The sequence below is a fragment of the Leptodactylus fuscus genome, chromosome 2 (assembly GCF_031893055.1).
Source record: "Leptodactylus fuscus isolate aLepFus1 chromosome 2, aLepFus1.hap2, whole genome shotgun sequence".
Taxonomy (NCBI): Eukaryota; Metazoa; Chordata; class Amphibia; order Anura; family Leptodactylidae; genus Leptodactylus; species Leptodactylus fuscus.
Window position 1 is genome coordinate 258,012,423 of NC_134266.1, and position 15,366 is coordinate 258,027,788.

Sequence of the window (15,366 nt, forward strand, 5' to 3'; positions counted from 1 at the left end):
TGCAGTTTAGCTCTCATCCAAATGAAAGGGAGCCAATCTGCAGTACCAGGTCTGACCACTATACAGAGAACAGCATTTTCTGCTTCCAGCTCCATTTTCTCTATCAGCAGCTGAGAACAGCTGATCGGTGAAGGTGCCAGGTGTCATCCCACCCAATATGAACTGATGACTTAACTATAGGATACGTCATTAATATTTTTAGCACAGAAAAGCTCATTAGAAGGCCTTATACACACATCAACTACAGTATAGCTTCTGTACATAGAATTGCACACAGCTAGAAGGTGACCTGCCACCACAGACAGCTATACGCACACGGCTTTTCACCTCCCTCTGGATTACCTGCTGGTTGATCACTTCTAGACGAGACTCCTTCAAATGTGTTTTCAACCATTCTGTGGCTTGAGAGGACGGATCAATCAAAAACGGACAGACCTGACTCTGGTGATAAAATAACACTTATAGTAGAGCAGATATGATTAATATAGATACATACAAAGGTATATAAATATCCATACATAGAAACATAGATCCATAAGTGGATGGATGGATGGATAGATAGATAGATAGATAGATAGATAGATAGATAGATAGATAGATAGATAGATAGATAGATAGATAGATAGTAGAAAAAAATGCAGAAGCAGCACAGCATACAAACCGGGTGCAAAGCCAAACTGGAAGGTGGCTAATCTTCAACTTTATATAGAAAATGGAAAAAATGGCAGCACTCCAATATTTAGAAAAAGTGTGGATTTATTCCAAGCAGCGACGTTTCGGTTCTAGCTTGAGAAAGGTTCAGATAAGAACCGAAACGTCGCTGCTTGGAATAAACCCACACTTTTTCTAAATATTGGAGTGCTGCCATTTTTTCCATTTTCTAGATAGATAGATAGATAAAGATGGATGGATAGATAGATAGATAGATAGATAGATAGATAGATAGATAGGAGATAGATAGATAGATAGATAGATAGATAGATAGATAGATAGGAGATAGGAGATAGATAGATAGATAGATAGATAGATAGATAGATAGATAGATAGATAGATAGGAGATAGATAGATAGATAGATAGATAGATAGATAGATAGATAGGAAATAGATAGATAGATCGATAGATAGGAAATAGAGAGATAGATAGATAGATAGATAGATAGATAGATAAAGATGGATGGATAGATAGATAGATAGATAGATAGATAAATAGATAGATAGGAGATAGATAGATAGGAGATAGATAGATAGATAGATAGATAGATAGATAGATAGATAGATAGGAAATAGATAGATAGATCGATAGATAGGAAATAGAGAGATAGATAGATAGATAGATCGATAGATAGGAAATAGAGAGATAGATAGATAGATAGATAGATAGGAAATAGAGAGATAGATAGATAGGAGATAGATAGATAGATAGATAGATAGATAGATAGATAGATGAGAGATAGATAGATAGATAGATATGAGATAGATAGATATGAGATAGATAGATAGATAGATAGATAGATAGATAGATAGATAGATAGATAGATATGAGATAGATAGATAGATAGATAGATAGATAGATAAAGATGGATGGATAGATAGATAGATAGATAGATAGATAGATAGATAGATAGGAAATAGAGAGATAGATAGATCGATAGATAGGAGATAGATAGATAGATAGATAGATAGATAGAGAGATAGATAGATATGAGATAGATAGATAGATAGATAGATAGATAGATAGATAGATAGATAGATAGATAGTAATATGTTAGCAGTAAGTAGGAACACTGTATGTAAGATGAATTGTTGTCCTGTGCAGTTGTTCTGAGGGTTTGTCCTACACCCCAGCACCTAGCAAGAATAAAAGCTTTTCCAGATTTTGCTAATTCTCACTTTTGTGGAGAACATATTTACTATAGAAAGAATATTAACATGAAGTTACGCAGGATCTGAGGTGCGTATGATGTTCTGCAGCAGCATAGGTATGTAAGTCCTATATGGGACAGTGACTGACAATGTCTGTAAAGTGCTCCAGTATATGTTGGCGCTATACAAGTGACAGAAGTAAATACTTATAATGTTGATCAGCATCAAAGCTGTGTATTATCATAGAGACCGATCACTAGAAGTCAGAGACAAGCACAGAACAAGGGTTCACACTAATGTTATTTCATGTGTCATAGGATGAGAGCAACAGGCAATAAACAACACACAAAGACGGAGCCCCCTAGATTTGATGTCCTTCTGTATATATATATATATATATATATATATATATATATATATATATATATATATATATAGAATGTGTCAGCCATGTTTCTTACTTTACTGTCAATGGGAACGGACCTAGACAAAGGGATCTCCATCTCCATCCATTACCCTATGACAGTTCATTTCCGTTGCTCTGATCCTATGATGGTAATAACAGTACTGAGTACATAGCCTTAGACCGCTCATGGCAGCGAGCAGCACCGCTTGTCTCTGTATAATCTGACATTTATACAAATCGTACACCAGACCTGTAAACAGATGTGTATTATTATCTAGAACAATAGGAAATACTGACACAGGATTGTTACATGGAATCCAAGATTGTAAGAAAATCCCATCTGTTTTATAGTAAGAGCCGATCACCACAGACCACACGGTAGACACTACACATGATTTGCACGAGCCTGCCATATTACTGATAGATTGTTTCATGCATATGTGCGGTTTCCTAAAATACAACATATAGGATGTATACCAGGAGTGTGATAAACTGCTGGAAGTGTCCGGATCAATCCAACGTTCTAGTCGGTGATTACTTATTGAACAGCGACAGTAAGAGATGTGGCTATGAGATACGCTCCTCCATGAGGATGGTCTTCTCCTCGCCTGGAGAGATAACTAAATACCTATATAAGTAATCTCACAGTCTGTGGGGCACACGGCAGGAGCGGCCTATGGAAGGACTGGTGCAAATCATTCACTTACTACTAGAAACACTAACTCTACTAGCAGGTCCAAGAAAGGGGAGGTGAATAGATGAGGAGACCAAAAACCTCAGGGAAAAAGAAGATTGTGAATGCCGGGGGAAGGGGGGTTATTCTTACCGATGGTTTCAAAGCACAGATCTAAAGCAGCGAGGACAATGACGAAATGAAAGGGGTGTATGAAAAATACAGAAACGTGATCAAAACATCAGACATAAACCAGAAACATAACAAGACGAATATTTAGGATATGTAGAGGACAAGGATGAGCACACACATGAGATAAACGCTGTAGGATCTGCAAGAAATTTACAGCATGTCCCCAATATCCAACAGTGACAACGTAACTAAAACACATAATATATTAATATATGTAATGTGCCAACCTACAGCTTATATATGTAATGTGCCAACCAACAGCTTATATATGTAATGTGCCAACCTACAGCTTATATATGTAATGTGCCAACCTACAGCTTATATATGTAATGTGCCAACCTACAGCTTATATATGTAATGTGCCAACCTATAGCTTATATATGTAATGTGCCAACCTACAGCTTATATATGTAATGTGCCAACCTACAGCTTATATATGTAATGTGCCAACCTATAGCTTATATATGTAATGTGCCAACCTACAGCTTATATATGTAATGTGCCAACCTACAGCTTATATACGTAATGTGCCAACCTACAGCTTATATACGTAATGTGCCAACCTACAGCTTATATACGTAATGTGCCAACCTACAGCTTATATATGTAATGTGCCAACCTACAGCTTATATACGTAATGTGCCAACCTACAGCTTATATATGTAATGTGCCAACCTACAGCTTATATATGTAATGTGCCAACCTATAGCTTATATATGTAATGTGCCAACCTACAGCTTATATATGTAATGTGCCAATCTACAGCTTATATATGTAATGTGCCAACCAACAGCCTGTGTCTGATTTCCCGCGAGGCTTAACAGAGGAACAGCACAATACAGATTTCTAAGAAAATATGATCTAGATTTGTTATCTTAGGTGGAAGGCAAGTAGCGTATGTATTAAAACAGGATGGTCGGACATAAAGATCTGGAAAATGTAAACCACAGACCCATTAAAGGGGTTTTCCAGGTTTAAAGGGATTCTATCACTCAGACACAATTTTTTCTAGGTACCAAGTCGGAATAGCCTATTCTTCTCGTACCTTTCGTCGTCTTCTCCATGCCACCGTTTGCCTACAATCCCATTTTTTCTCGGTATGCAAATTAGCTCTCTCGCAGCACTGGGGGCGTCCCCAATGCTGCAAGAGAACTCTCTCCAGCGCCGCCTCCATCTTCGTCAGCAGCGTCATCTTCATCCTCTTCTTCCGGCGGTGGCTTGTAACTTCTAGGCCTCAAGCAGAGCAGACTGCGCATTCCTACAGGCCACGAGAAAATGGCTGCTTGCACAGTATTGTAAGCGGCCATTTTCTCGTGGCCTGTGGGCATGCGCAGTCTGCTCCGCCCAAGGCCTGAGGCCTAGAAGTTACAAGCCACCGCCAGAAGAAGAGGATGAAGATGACGATGCTGACGAAGATAGAGGTGATGCAGAAGAGAGTTCTCTCGCAGGATTGGGGACGCCCCCAGTGCTGCAAGAGAGCTAATTTGCATACCTAGAAAAAACAGGATTGTAAGCGAACGGCGGCGCGGAGAAGACGATGAAAGGTAAGAGAAGAATAGCTTTTCTCAAGGCTATTCCGACGTGGTACCTAGAAAAAATTGTGTCTGAGAGATAGAATCCCTTTAATAAGCGATAAACTATCCGTACAAAGATCAGTGTGACATCCAGAACCGCCACTGATCAGCTGTTTGAAGAGGCTGCAGGGTTCTAGTGATCGCTGCAACCTTTTTTGACACTAAGCTCAGCGATGCACATTGCATAGCAGCTGTGCCTGGTATCACAACCCAGCCCATTCAGTTGAGTGCGCCTGAGCTGCAAACAGGTTATGAGACAAATGTACATTACATCACATGGCCTGTGTTGTTCAGGCAACGCCGCTCAAACAGCTGATCCGTGGGGGTTCTGGGTGTGAGACCCCCCTAATCTTCAAAAGATAAACTGTCCTGGAGATATATTATTAATGAATAAGTCCTGGCAAACCCCTTTAATTGACATCATTTATTGAGCAGACCATTGCCAAATACATAATATCCAGGAAGAATAACAGAGGAACAGTATCTATTACCTGTAAAATGACCAGAGCGTTCTCTACAGACAGCTCATCAGAGGGCAGGCCTTCACTTTTCCAAATGAGCTGTTCGCTTTCCGTAGACAAAAATCTCCTTAGGTCAAATGCTGGGAAAATAGGAAAGTGAATGTGTGTTATATACAGGACTGTATCTCCTTAAGATAAGCAATAAAGACAATCAATAGCATTCCAATAATTTGTTGTGTACAGTCACCTAATAATAATCCCCCCCCAAAACATGACCACTAGGTGGAGCGAGAAATCAGAGACTCTACTGTTGTCAGATCACTGGGTCAATACACTGCCCTGTAATTTTCTTTTGTGTGGGCAAACTCCTTTGAACTACTATGTTAATTTATGATTTGTAAAGCCCCGTTCACACGTGTAGCGGAATGGCGGATTGTGGTCCTGATTCGGACGCGGGAAGCCGCATCAGAATAGGGCCAAAAATGCACCTGCCGAAACTGTTGGGCTTCCCGCTCCGGAGTAGCCCCAAATGAATGGGCCTAGTGCACAGGTTGCTGCCGCGAGGCGGACGCCGGGGCTGAATCAAGAGGCTAGCGGGCTATTTAGACCTCTATTGTGAGGGGCGGATTATGACGTGGATTCAGCGCCAAAATCCACCCCGTCTTGTCCCATGTGAACGAGCCCTAAAGGTCAGAATAAGAAATTCAAGGTTTTTGTCTTTCAAAAAATAGTAGATCAGTGGGGGCTCCCAGCAATCCCAACAATCAGCTCAGGCCAGTGACATCACAACCATTTTTCCAAGGACTGTTCAGAAGCTCTGTTCCATTATAGTTCAGTATATTAAGCTGAGAGATTTGCTTTATAGAGATGACTTTTCACCAGCTCCAAATATTCCAGCTCTGCGTATCATTTAATATTCGCCGCTGCACTGATTCCAGCAAAGTAGGAATTTTTGTCTCTAGCCCCCCACCATTCCCGAGCAATCAATGCTGTTAGTTTTGGTGCCTGATATACTACTTAGGCTCTGTACTGTCAGGAGGGCGGAGTCAGATAGGAGCAGACTATGGGTGTGATTCTGAGCTCTGACACTGGCTGTCTCTGATTGGAGCTCTGAATCACGCCCCCTGCCTGACACCACCCACCTGACATTACAGAGCTTAAATAGCACATCAGGCACCAAAACTAACAGCACTGATTGCTCAGGAACATTGGGGGCTAGAGAGAAAATTCCAACTGTGATGGAATCAGTGCCAGTGCTTGCAGCACATACTAAATGATGCATAGAGCTGGACTTGTTGCAGGTGGTGAAAGGTCCTCTTTAAGTGTGAATAAATGTAAATTACTTACTTTCCAGTCCTACTGACTGTCTCCACTGATCTATGCTGTCCTTCCTCTGATCTTCAGGGGCAGCAGATATGTAGGTGATGAAGGCAGCTGCCATCTGGGTTCTCTTTGGCAATGTATTTAATTCTTCTGTTATTTCTTCCACCTACCAAAAATCAGGAAACAAAAATAAAAAAAAGTGGTTATAAAATATGTAAAACAGTCATTGGACGATGTGCACCATCTGCAGGGGCCACAGGCATAGATTATATTATATGGACTAACCTTTATTATATAGTAGCTTTATTTGGGGGAATCAGCAATTCCCCCTTGTAGATGTATGAGGGCTTGATTTCTGCAGGACAGTTTTTATTGCAACCACTAGGGAACACATATCATATTGCACAGTGATGTACAGGGATAATACTGATGCCCCAATAATGCCTAGGTGTAATAACTTACATGTATGTCTAAATTCAGGTAAAGAATTTGGAAATACAAGCATATTCAAAGGCGCCCATTGGCACCAGGTTATACACAACCGTTCTCTCAAGGAATCACATGGTATCAGACAGTGGTAGGAAACTCCCTTATACAGCTTATCATGGAAAAACATGGCAACCATAGCCCTAATAAAGCCACTCATAGATTTACTTATCTCTATACTGTGACAACACTGTGTGTATTATCCCTGTACTGTGACATCACTGTGTGTATTATCCCTATACTGTGACATACGGATAAGATTACGGAAAAGTGTCCCCCACAACTTCTTCTGCCTGGGCCGCAGCCTTGACTTGTGTTACTTACCTGTGCGTTCCATCTTTTGTGCTCACCGTCCAGCTGACTTATCAGTAATTCTGCAGACTGAATTATCTCTTGGGCTTTTGATAACTCGGCTTCAAGTTTTGCAGCTTCAGTCGTTCTTGTCTGGAACCTACAAGAAAGAATTCTAGATCAACAATACAATTATACTTGTGACTGTATATGGGGGTTTAGGGTTATCTTGTCCTAATTCTAGGGTTTCTTTTGTTCTGAACCAAGAGTGTAAGGATTTTAAAGATCTCTTCTTTCTCTCATTCTAGTTTACAGATGTAGCAGCAGAATAAGGCCATGTTGACATGAGCTCATGGATACATTTCTATACACTAGGTGTTTGCAGGGCCTATGAGTGGGTGTGAGACTTATAGTATGATAACGTATGCTACTCCCTAAGTTCCTCATAGCCTAAAACGAGTATACATTGAGTATATCCACTTCGGACTAGCTGCTTGTACTATTGTTGATAGGATGTTAGTCATAGACAGTAAGCAGCTTTCCCTATTATTGTCATATTTCTGGTTTTCTGCGTTATGGATCTTTTTAGCTGCATCATACCATGTATTTGCAGTCCAGTTTCCCTGTATCTCCTATATTATGTACATTTGGGTTCTTTTCAGCTATTTTTTTTTCCTATTTTACAGTTACTTCTGTCAGAATTACATATAAAACAACCGGAAGTAGTAGTACTGGATAGAGGAGGGAGCAGACTGCTCCTCAGAGAGAAATGTAAAATGTGCTGCAGCCATAATGAGACTATTATGAGCAGAAAACGAATACGATACCATATACTGTATGAAGGTTTATACACCTAGAGAACAGACTGCACAGCACATATTTCAACTTCTGATGAAAACTCAGATACCCTTTAAATGACATCTGCTTACCTGTATAAATCCAGGAGTCCAGGACGAAATACACAAACTAGAGAAATTGCCAAACACTTACTTCTCTTTTAGTTCTGTCACCCTCTGGCCAACAGTATTAAGTTGATCTTCCAATTTATGCTTCCTTTCTTCAATTCTTCGGAAATTACTAAAATATTTTACAGATTTCAGCATTAGTACAAGAACCCGAGAGCACAAGGTGCTAAAAAGTAACTGAATGGCAAATGACAATGACGGTATGTTTCAGGTAAAATGACAGAAACCATGAAGGAAACCTGACAGACGCCAATATAAGTCATCGTGGACCGCTGATAATGCACAGATGCCTTACAAATCTATGCAGAGTTTGTGTTATAAAGTGCCTGTCAACTAAATATCCTGCCCTATGCAAGGATAGGAGATGGCAGCTACACGACCCTACTCCTAGTAACCTATTGCTTTAGCTGAAGTAACACATTGGCTACTAGGTTTGTGGACCTGTAACTATAAAATGCAAAATATTTATTTGATGGATCAATTTTAAAGGAATTTTCCAGCCCCAAATGGAGCTGCTGAAATGAAAATGGAGCATGTGTAGGCTGCTGCTATTTAAGTAATAAGAGAGGGGCTACAATTTCCCAGAATTACAACTACTGTATACTTCAATAGGAGCAACCTGCATGTGTTCCTTGTTCACTGCTGTAACTTCTATTCCCCCCAAAACTGGTGTAACAACTAGTCTGGGTGTGGGCGATGGACCCCACACAGTGGCATAACTACCGGGCTAGCAGTGGTAGCAGCTGCCACAGGGCCCGGGACATTAGGGGCCCGGCAATAGCCAGTACCGCTGCGTTTTTTTGTTTTGTTTTTTTTTTCTTAATAGGCCGTTACCGGCAGGAGTTACTCCAGCCGGTAATGGGCCCTATTTAATTACCGATCCTGGGCCGGGATCGGTAAGTGACGTGATCCTGACAGACCCCCGAGTATAACGAACGAAGGCCCGTCAGAGGTAAGGCTTCAGGCCTAATTGTGTGACATCCTGGGTCATGTGATGTCTGGACGTCTATGAAGATGGCTGACACCACCGAGGACTGCAGAGGAGCCAGTGATAATTAAGTGACAGTGTTTTTTATGTTTGTACCCCCCCCCCCCCCCCACCTTGGGTCTTCAATTATTATACTCTGGGGTCTGAAAAAGTGTCAACAGTTCGCCACGGGGCCCCGCCATTCCTAGTTACGCCACTGACCCTACAGATCACATACTGGATAGGTCTCCAATATGAAAGATACATTTGGGGTTAGAGAACCCCTTTCAGTTTCTGTTGCCTATAGACCCCCTAGCTTTTTTGAAACATATAAATGAACTGCATATTTCTAGGCTATGCCATAACACTTTGATCTATAGGGGTTCAACCTATGGGAACTGTGTCTAACCAGGTTCCACCTGCTAAGGGATCGGCAAACCGGCTCCACTTACAGATGTTTTGCCACTACAGATACTTGTCCACGGGATAGAGAATAAGTGTCAGATCACTGGGGGGTCTGACCAGTGTGATCTCAGCTATCAGAAGAACAGGGAACAGAAAATTCTCTTAAATCCTTCCAGTGAATGAAATGCTCACATGTTTGTATGGCCGGGGCTCCGTTTACTTCTATGAGACTTCCAGAAAATACTGGATCTGCAGCACCATAGAAGTGAATGGACATCCAACTACGCTGGTGCTGACAACACTGTTATCCTATTAATATTATAAATGTGAAAGTTTGTGAGTTTGGATGTTTGTGGGTTTGTGTGTTCGGATGTTTGTTAGTCAATCACGCAAAACCCGCTTGACCGATTTGGCTGAAATTTTCCACAAACATAGTTAATACACCCCATTGCGCAATAGGCTACTTTTCGTCACAATAGCGCACATACGTTTTTCCCAGGACCCCCACAAACCCCAAACTCACATCATTATCTCTGCAATCTCACACACTTTGGACCCCGATTTGGCTGAAATTTTCCACAAACATAGTCCCTACACTCGATTGCGCAATAGGCTACTTTTCGTCACAATAGCGCACATACGTTTTTCCCAGGACCCCCACAAAACCCAAACTCACATCACTATCTCTGCAATCTCACACACTTTGGACCATAGCAAGCCACAAAATTCATATTACCCTCTACACCAGAGGTCAGCAACCCCTGGCACACATGCCAAGAGTGGCACTCCTGCCATATTTCACTGGCACGCCAGCAGCACAGGACCTGCAAGAGTTAAATGAAGTCTCTGCTACAGCTGAGGCATAAGGACACTCCCCTTTGCGAGATGTGCAGGAAACCTAGGGGGTGGAGCTTAATCGCTCAGCTCTCTGCCTGCTATAGTGATAGCTCCTGCCGAAGCTGCTAGCAAACTGAAAGTAAGAAACACACAGCTCCCTTCCTTTACTTCCTATTCTCATTAATGTCAGGCATGGGGTTATTAGTTTAGTGTTAGTAACTCCATGTACCTCACATTAATAGGAATAAACCCCCTCATGTCCCTCATATTAACCCCTGTGTGCCTCATATGAATAGGAATAAACCCCATCATGTCCCTCATATTAACCCCTGTGTGCCCCATATAAAGGTTACTAATATGTGAGACATATGGAGGTACTAATAAAAGACCTCAGTAATGAAGATACTTAATTATTACCTCCAAGTCTCTCACATATCAGTAACTAGAGATGAGCGAGTACTGTTGGGATCAGCCGATCTGAACAGCACGCTCCATAGAAATGAATGGATGCACCTGGTACTTCCGCTTGGACGTAGACAGCGCGCTTAACCCCCCGCGTGCCGGCTACGTCCATTCATTTCTATGCGAGCGTGCTGTTCGGATCGGCTGATCCCAACAGTACTCGCTCATCTCTATCAGTAACTCTTACACTGGGGTTAATGTGAGGGACATGATGGGGTTAATTGCTATTAATAAGAGGCGCATGGAGTTACTAAACTGTCATGCACAGGACCAGACTTTATGTTGCTTACTCAAGAGTATCCTGTGCCCAAAACTTACATGTACTGGCGGAAAATAACAAATCATACAATGTCGTATATCGAAGTATATTAACCTGAAATACCTCTGTCCCAAAGTCACTATGTACAGTTTATACCAACACCGTATAGCGGCTGAAATACAAATTACATTCAACACAAAAGTCTCATGTGCTCTCAGAATTACAGCAAAAACAAGATACACAGTTACATTTTATATCCCATACCTTATACACAGTACGAAAACCTTACCCGCGCCTGTATATACCCATTTCTACAATCACCGCAGACGAAGTCGCGGGTACCAGCTAGTAAGTTATATATTCTATCCTAGCAATATACAAAGACTTGTAATACATACGACTGCAGCGCTGCCTGCTCCTTCTCCAGGGGCTCTATTTTCTGCAGCACATGAGAATACTGCACATTCGCCTTCACCCAGGCGGCCAGGGGGGCGGCCGCAGCACTGGCCCTTTTAGCATTCTGCAGGAAAGAGCCAAGATCCACATACAAGAGTTACAAGATGTTTAATATGTCTCTTCATAGTCTTTACACCTGACAGAGACCAAACACACCTTGGCATCAAAAGACGTGTGATTCTTCTCCAGCAGCTCTTCTACACTTTCCCGTATTTCTTTTGTGATGTTTCTCACATCAAAAGTCACGATTTCTTCCCGCACACCCCGCTTGGCAAGGAAACTGAAAAGAGAAAAATTGGATCCAGTTATATAGAAAAAGGACGGAACTGCTCACATGAACATTATGTTAAACAATACGGTGTCTATGGTGTGAAATACAATAGTTTACATCATAGGGTTCTTATAGGCAGTAAAGATTTAAAGGGGTTTCCGGGCTTATCAATAGATCAAAAGCTGAAGATGATATGCCACTCACGGAAAAAAAGTAGTAAGAGGGCGGATTCTGACATGGATTCAGCGCCAAGATCCGCCCCCTCTTGTCCCGTGTGAACGAGCCCTAACTTTCACCAATCAGAATCAAGGGGCAGAGTGTTTAGCTGAGCGCTTCCGCCCCTCTGTCTTAGCAGTTAAGGTGAAAGGTCGGCAAGTGCAGGTGTGTCGTGCAGCTGGATAAGAACATCTCATATGGGTACAAAGGAACTTTTATTCTTTATTCGGGTCAATTTTAAAAGAATACCTTTCATGGATTTGGGCACAGGCAGTTCTATATACTGCTGGAAAGCAGACAGTGTGCTGAATTCAGTGCACTGTCGGCTTTCCTGATCTGTGCCCCAGGTAAAGAGCTAGCGGTGCGGTACCGTAGCTCTTTACAGTCAAAAGAGCGTTCCTGACAGTCTGTCAGGTATGTCCTTCTCCACAGCAGCGCCTATCGCGCTGTACAGTGTGAGCGGGGAGGAACTGTGCTCACAGTGCTCGTCCATAGATGAGTATTATCAGGAGAGGAGGGGGCGTTCCTCCCCGCTCACACTGTACAGCGCTATAGGCACTGCTGTGGAGAAGGACGTACCTGACTGACTGTCAGGAATGCCCTTCTGACAGTACCGGGACCGATAGCTCTTTACCCGCGGAGATCGGGAAAGCCGACAGTGCGCTGAATTCAGCGCACTGTTGGCTTTCCAGCAGTATATAGAACTGCCTGTGCCCCAAACCCATGAAAGGCCCTCTTTAAGAAATCCACCATGGGATATCCTAAAGCAATCCCAGAGGGTTACACGGCAATGCGAGGAACCTAGTGCACAGCTGCATGCAGAACCTTACGACCTAAACTGGAATGGTACTACCTGGAAGAACTTGGAGAAAGTGTGGACAGAGGCCCAGGTGGCAGCAGCCCAATGCCGAACAGTCCAAGTGGACTGGCCTATCCTTGAGCTGATAGGCCTACCGATAGCATACCGAATCCACCTGGAGAAGGAAGCCTTGGAAGTAGCCAGGCCCATCAGGAAGAACAAATAAGGTGTCCGAATGATGGAAGGGGCAGAGAGAGAAAAATAGACCCGGAGCATCCGCACCACATCCAGGACACTAGGTTAAAACTGGCTAGCACATTCTCTGCGGATAGGGTATAGCCAGTAGGCGGAGCCAATATATTTTCATATTCCTAGTGTCAGCCCCCTAGCGGTCAGGTCTATCCCCATGGTGCGGTCTCCCCCAATCAAATAAGCGAGAAACAGGGTGCTATGTGTATTTGAGAACAATCCCTCAAGCTGAGCAGTTTTCTTTGCTGTTCAGGATTTTTTTCACTTGCGATTGAACATAATAATAAATTTTATTTCTATAGAACATCCTAAACTCTCATGTGCCACGTTAAATCTGATTATCACCATCTTAGCGACTGGTCTGGGTCTCAATACTTGGACCAATATCAATCAAAACTTCATTATTTATTTAGGTTGCTTACTAATATAGCGCCATTTATACAGTACGTTGAGTTACACTTTATTCATGAAGATCCACCATTTCTTACCTTTTCATGCTCACCCACGATGTATCAAAAATCCCCATGAGTCGTAGCACACCCTCGAGAATGTCTCGGATAATGTCAGGAGGCATGCGGAGGGAGCGGATCTCTGATAGAGACTCCGGCTTTATGTTGCCTACTGCTTGTTTTGCTTCATCCACCAAAGGCTAAAATATAAAGGACAGAAAAAAGAGAGTTATAACTGGGCTTGAAGTTTGACATCCCACATGTAGCTCTAGCCCCATTCATTGTATTTACATGGACAAACTAAGTTGTCAATTTCCGTGTGCAAAATACGACTAAGGATCTCTCTGCTACCTGCACATCCTTCAGTTCATCATCGATTTTCCTCTTCCTTTCTTCAATCTTAACAGACTCCTCTGCTATCTTGTGCTTTATTTTCTCCATTTCAGTCTTCTGATCGCTGGCATTCTGTAACATAAGAACATCTCTTACAACTTCTCCAGCAGACGTCTCTTGCTGTGAATTATTCAGTATATACTGTATGACTGTTATCTAAGGACTAGGAGACAAGGCTATGTGGACAAGTGCTTAGATCATGTTCAGACAGTGTTCAACTAGATCAGTTATTTTAGGTAAACCAAGCTATGGGTTCACCAAGAGCTGATGTCTCCTCACATGGGGTATACAGGTCTGTCGTTCTGAAACATTCCAGATCTGTGATAGTCGATTTGACGCTCCACCACTGGAGTCACTTTTAAAGGGTTTTTTCGATATCCAGGATGGGGGGTAAGTACCTCATCTGTGGGGGCCGGGTCCCCTGGCTGTATTGAGTGATCCTTGTACATGTGCGTTGATGCTTCATTCATCTCTATGGGACTGCAGAAGATGGCAGAATACAGTGCTTGGCTATCGTCAGCAGTCCCATAGAGGTGAATGGAGCAGCATCGCACATACACAACAGTATGGGGAGTCCCAATTCAAATAGGGACAAACAAGACCCCCAGTGATCAGCTCTCTCCTATCCCTGCCCTAGCTTTTACATCCAAGCCCCATATTATACACTACATGCAGTTTATATACCTATTACATAACCACTTCAGTAGCGGGCTATTTTCACTGGTTCAGGACCGGACACATTTTTGGTTTTTTTCGTACATGCAGTTTTAAGGGCAAGAACATTTTTTTTCTTTCTTCTACTCTTTGCATAATTTTTGGTAACACATAAGGCTTTATTTATACTTTTTTTTTTTTTTTTGGGGGGGGGGGGAACATACAGGAAAATATAAGCAAAAAAAAAAGGAGGGCAAATGTCTGTTTTTTACATTTTTCATTTTCTTAATAGCACAAAGTGTTACTAAAAACTTTTTTTTAATGTAGATTTTGAGCGCCACATAGAGCTCACAATGTACATTTTTTCCCTATCAGTATGTCTTTGGAATATGGGTTGGAAATCCATGCAAACATGGGGAGAACATACAAACTCCTTGCAGATGGTTTTCTGTCCTTGGCGGGATTTGAACACCAGGACTCCAGCGCTGCAAGGCTGCAGTGCTAACCACTAAGCCACTGTGTGGCCCCTTTACTAAAAACTTTTTAAAATATTTTTTTCACCAGTACGGTAATTTTTATGTAGCGTTGATAACAGTGGACTGACCAGATATTTGTAGTCTATGGGTGGTCCGGAACGAGTTTAAGTGTACCTCCCATTATAAAGCAACTTTTCATAAATGAATAGTACAGGGAAATACAAGAAATGTTCCCTCTC

At 42.1% G+C, this 15,366-nt stretch overlaps 1 protein-coding gene across 2 annotated transcripts in view; it reads right to left on the reverse strand.

Moving 5' to 3' along the window:
- DYNC2H1 (dynein cytoplasmic 2 heavy chain 1) overlaps positions 1-15,366 on the reverse strand; it is a 302,024-nt gene that overhangs the window by 202,606 nt on the left and 84,052 nt on the right. The window contains exons 56-65 of one of the 2 annotated variants that reach the window (XM_075266158.1): positions 13,956-14,069; positions 13,644-13,804; positions 11,777-11,900; positions 11,563-11,684; positions 8,260-8,346; positions 7,303-7,429; positions 6,517-6,658; positions 5,200-5,309; positions 3,096-3,116; positions 343-441 (exon numbers count right to left, since the gene is read on the reverse strand). In XM_075266158.1, coding sequence (XP_075122259.1) covers positions 343-441; positions 3,096-3,116; positions 5,200-5,309; positions 6,517-6,658; positions 7,303-7,429; positions 8,260-8,346; positions 11,563-11,684; positions 11,777-11,900; positions 13,644-13,804; positions 13,956-14,069 — 1,107 coding nt within the window. The remainder of the gene's footprint in view (positions 1-342; positions 442-3,095; positions 3,117-5,199; positions 5,310-6,516; positions 6,659-7,302; positions 7,430-8,259; positions 8,347-11,562; positions 11,685-11,776; positions 11,901-13,643; positions 13,805-13,955; positions 14,070-15,366) is intronic. The other variant, XM_075266159.1, reaches the window with a different exon arrangement.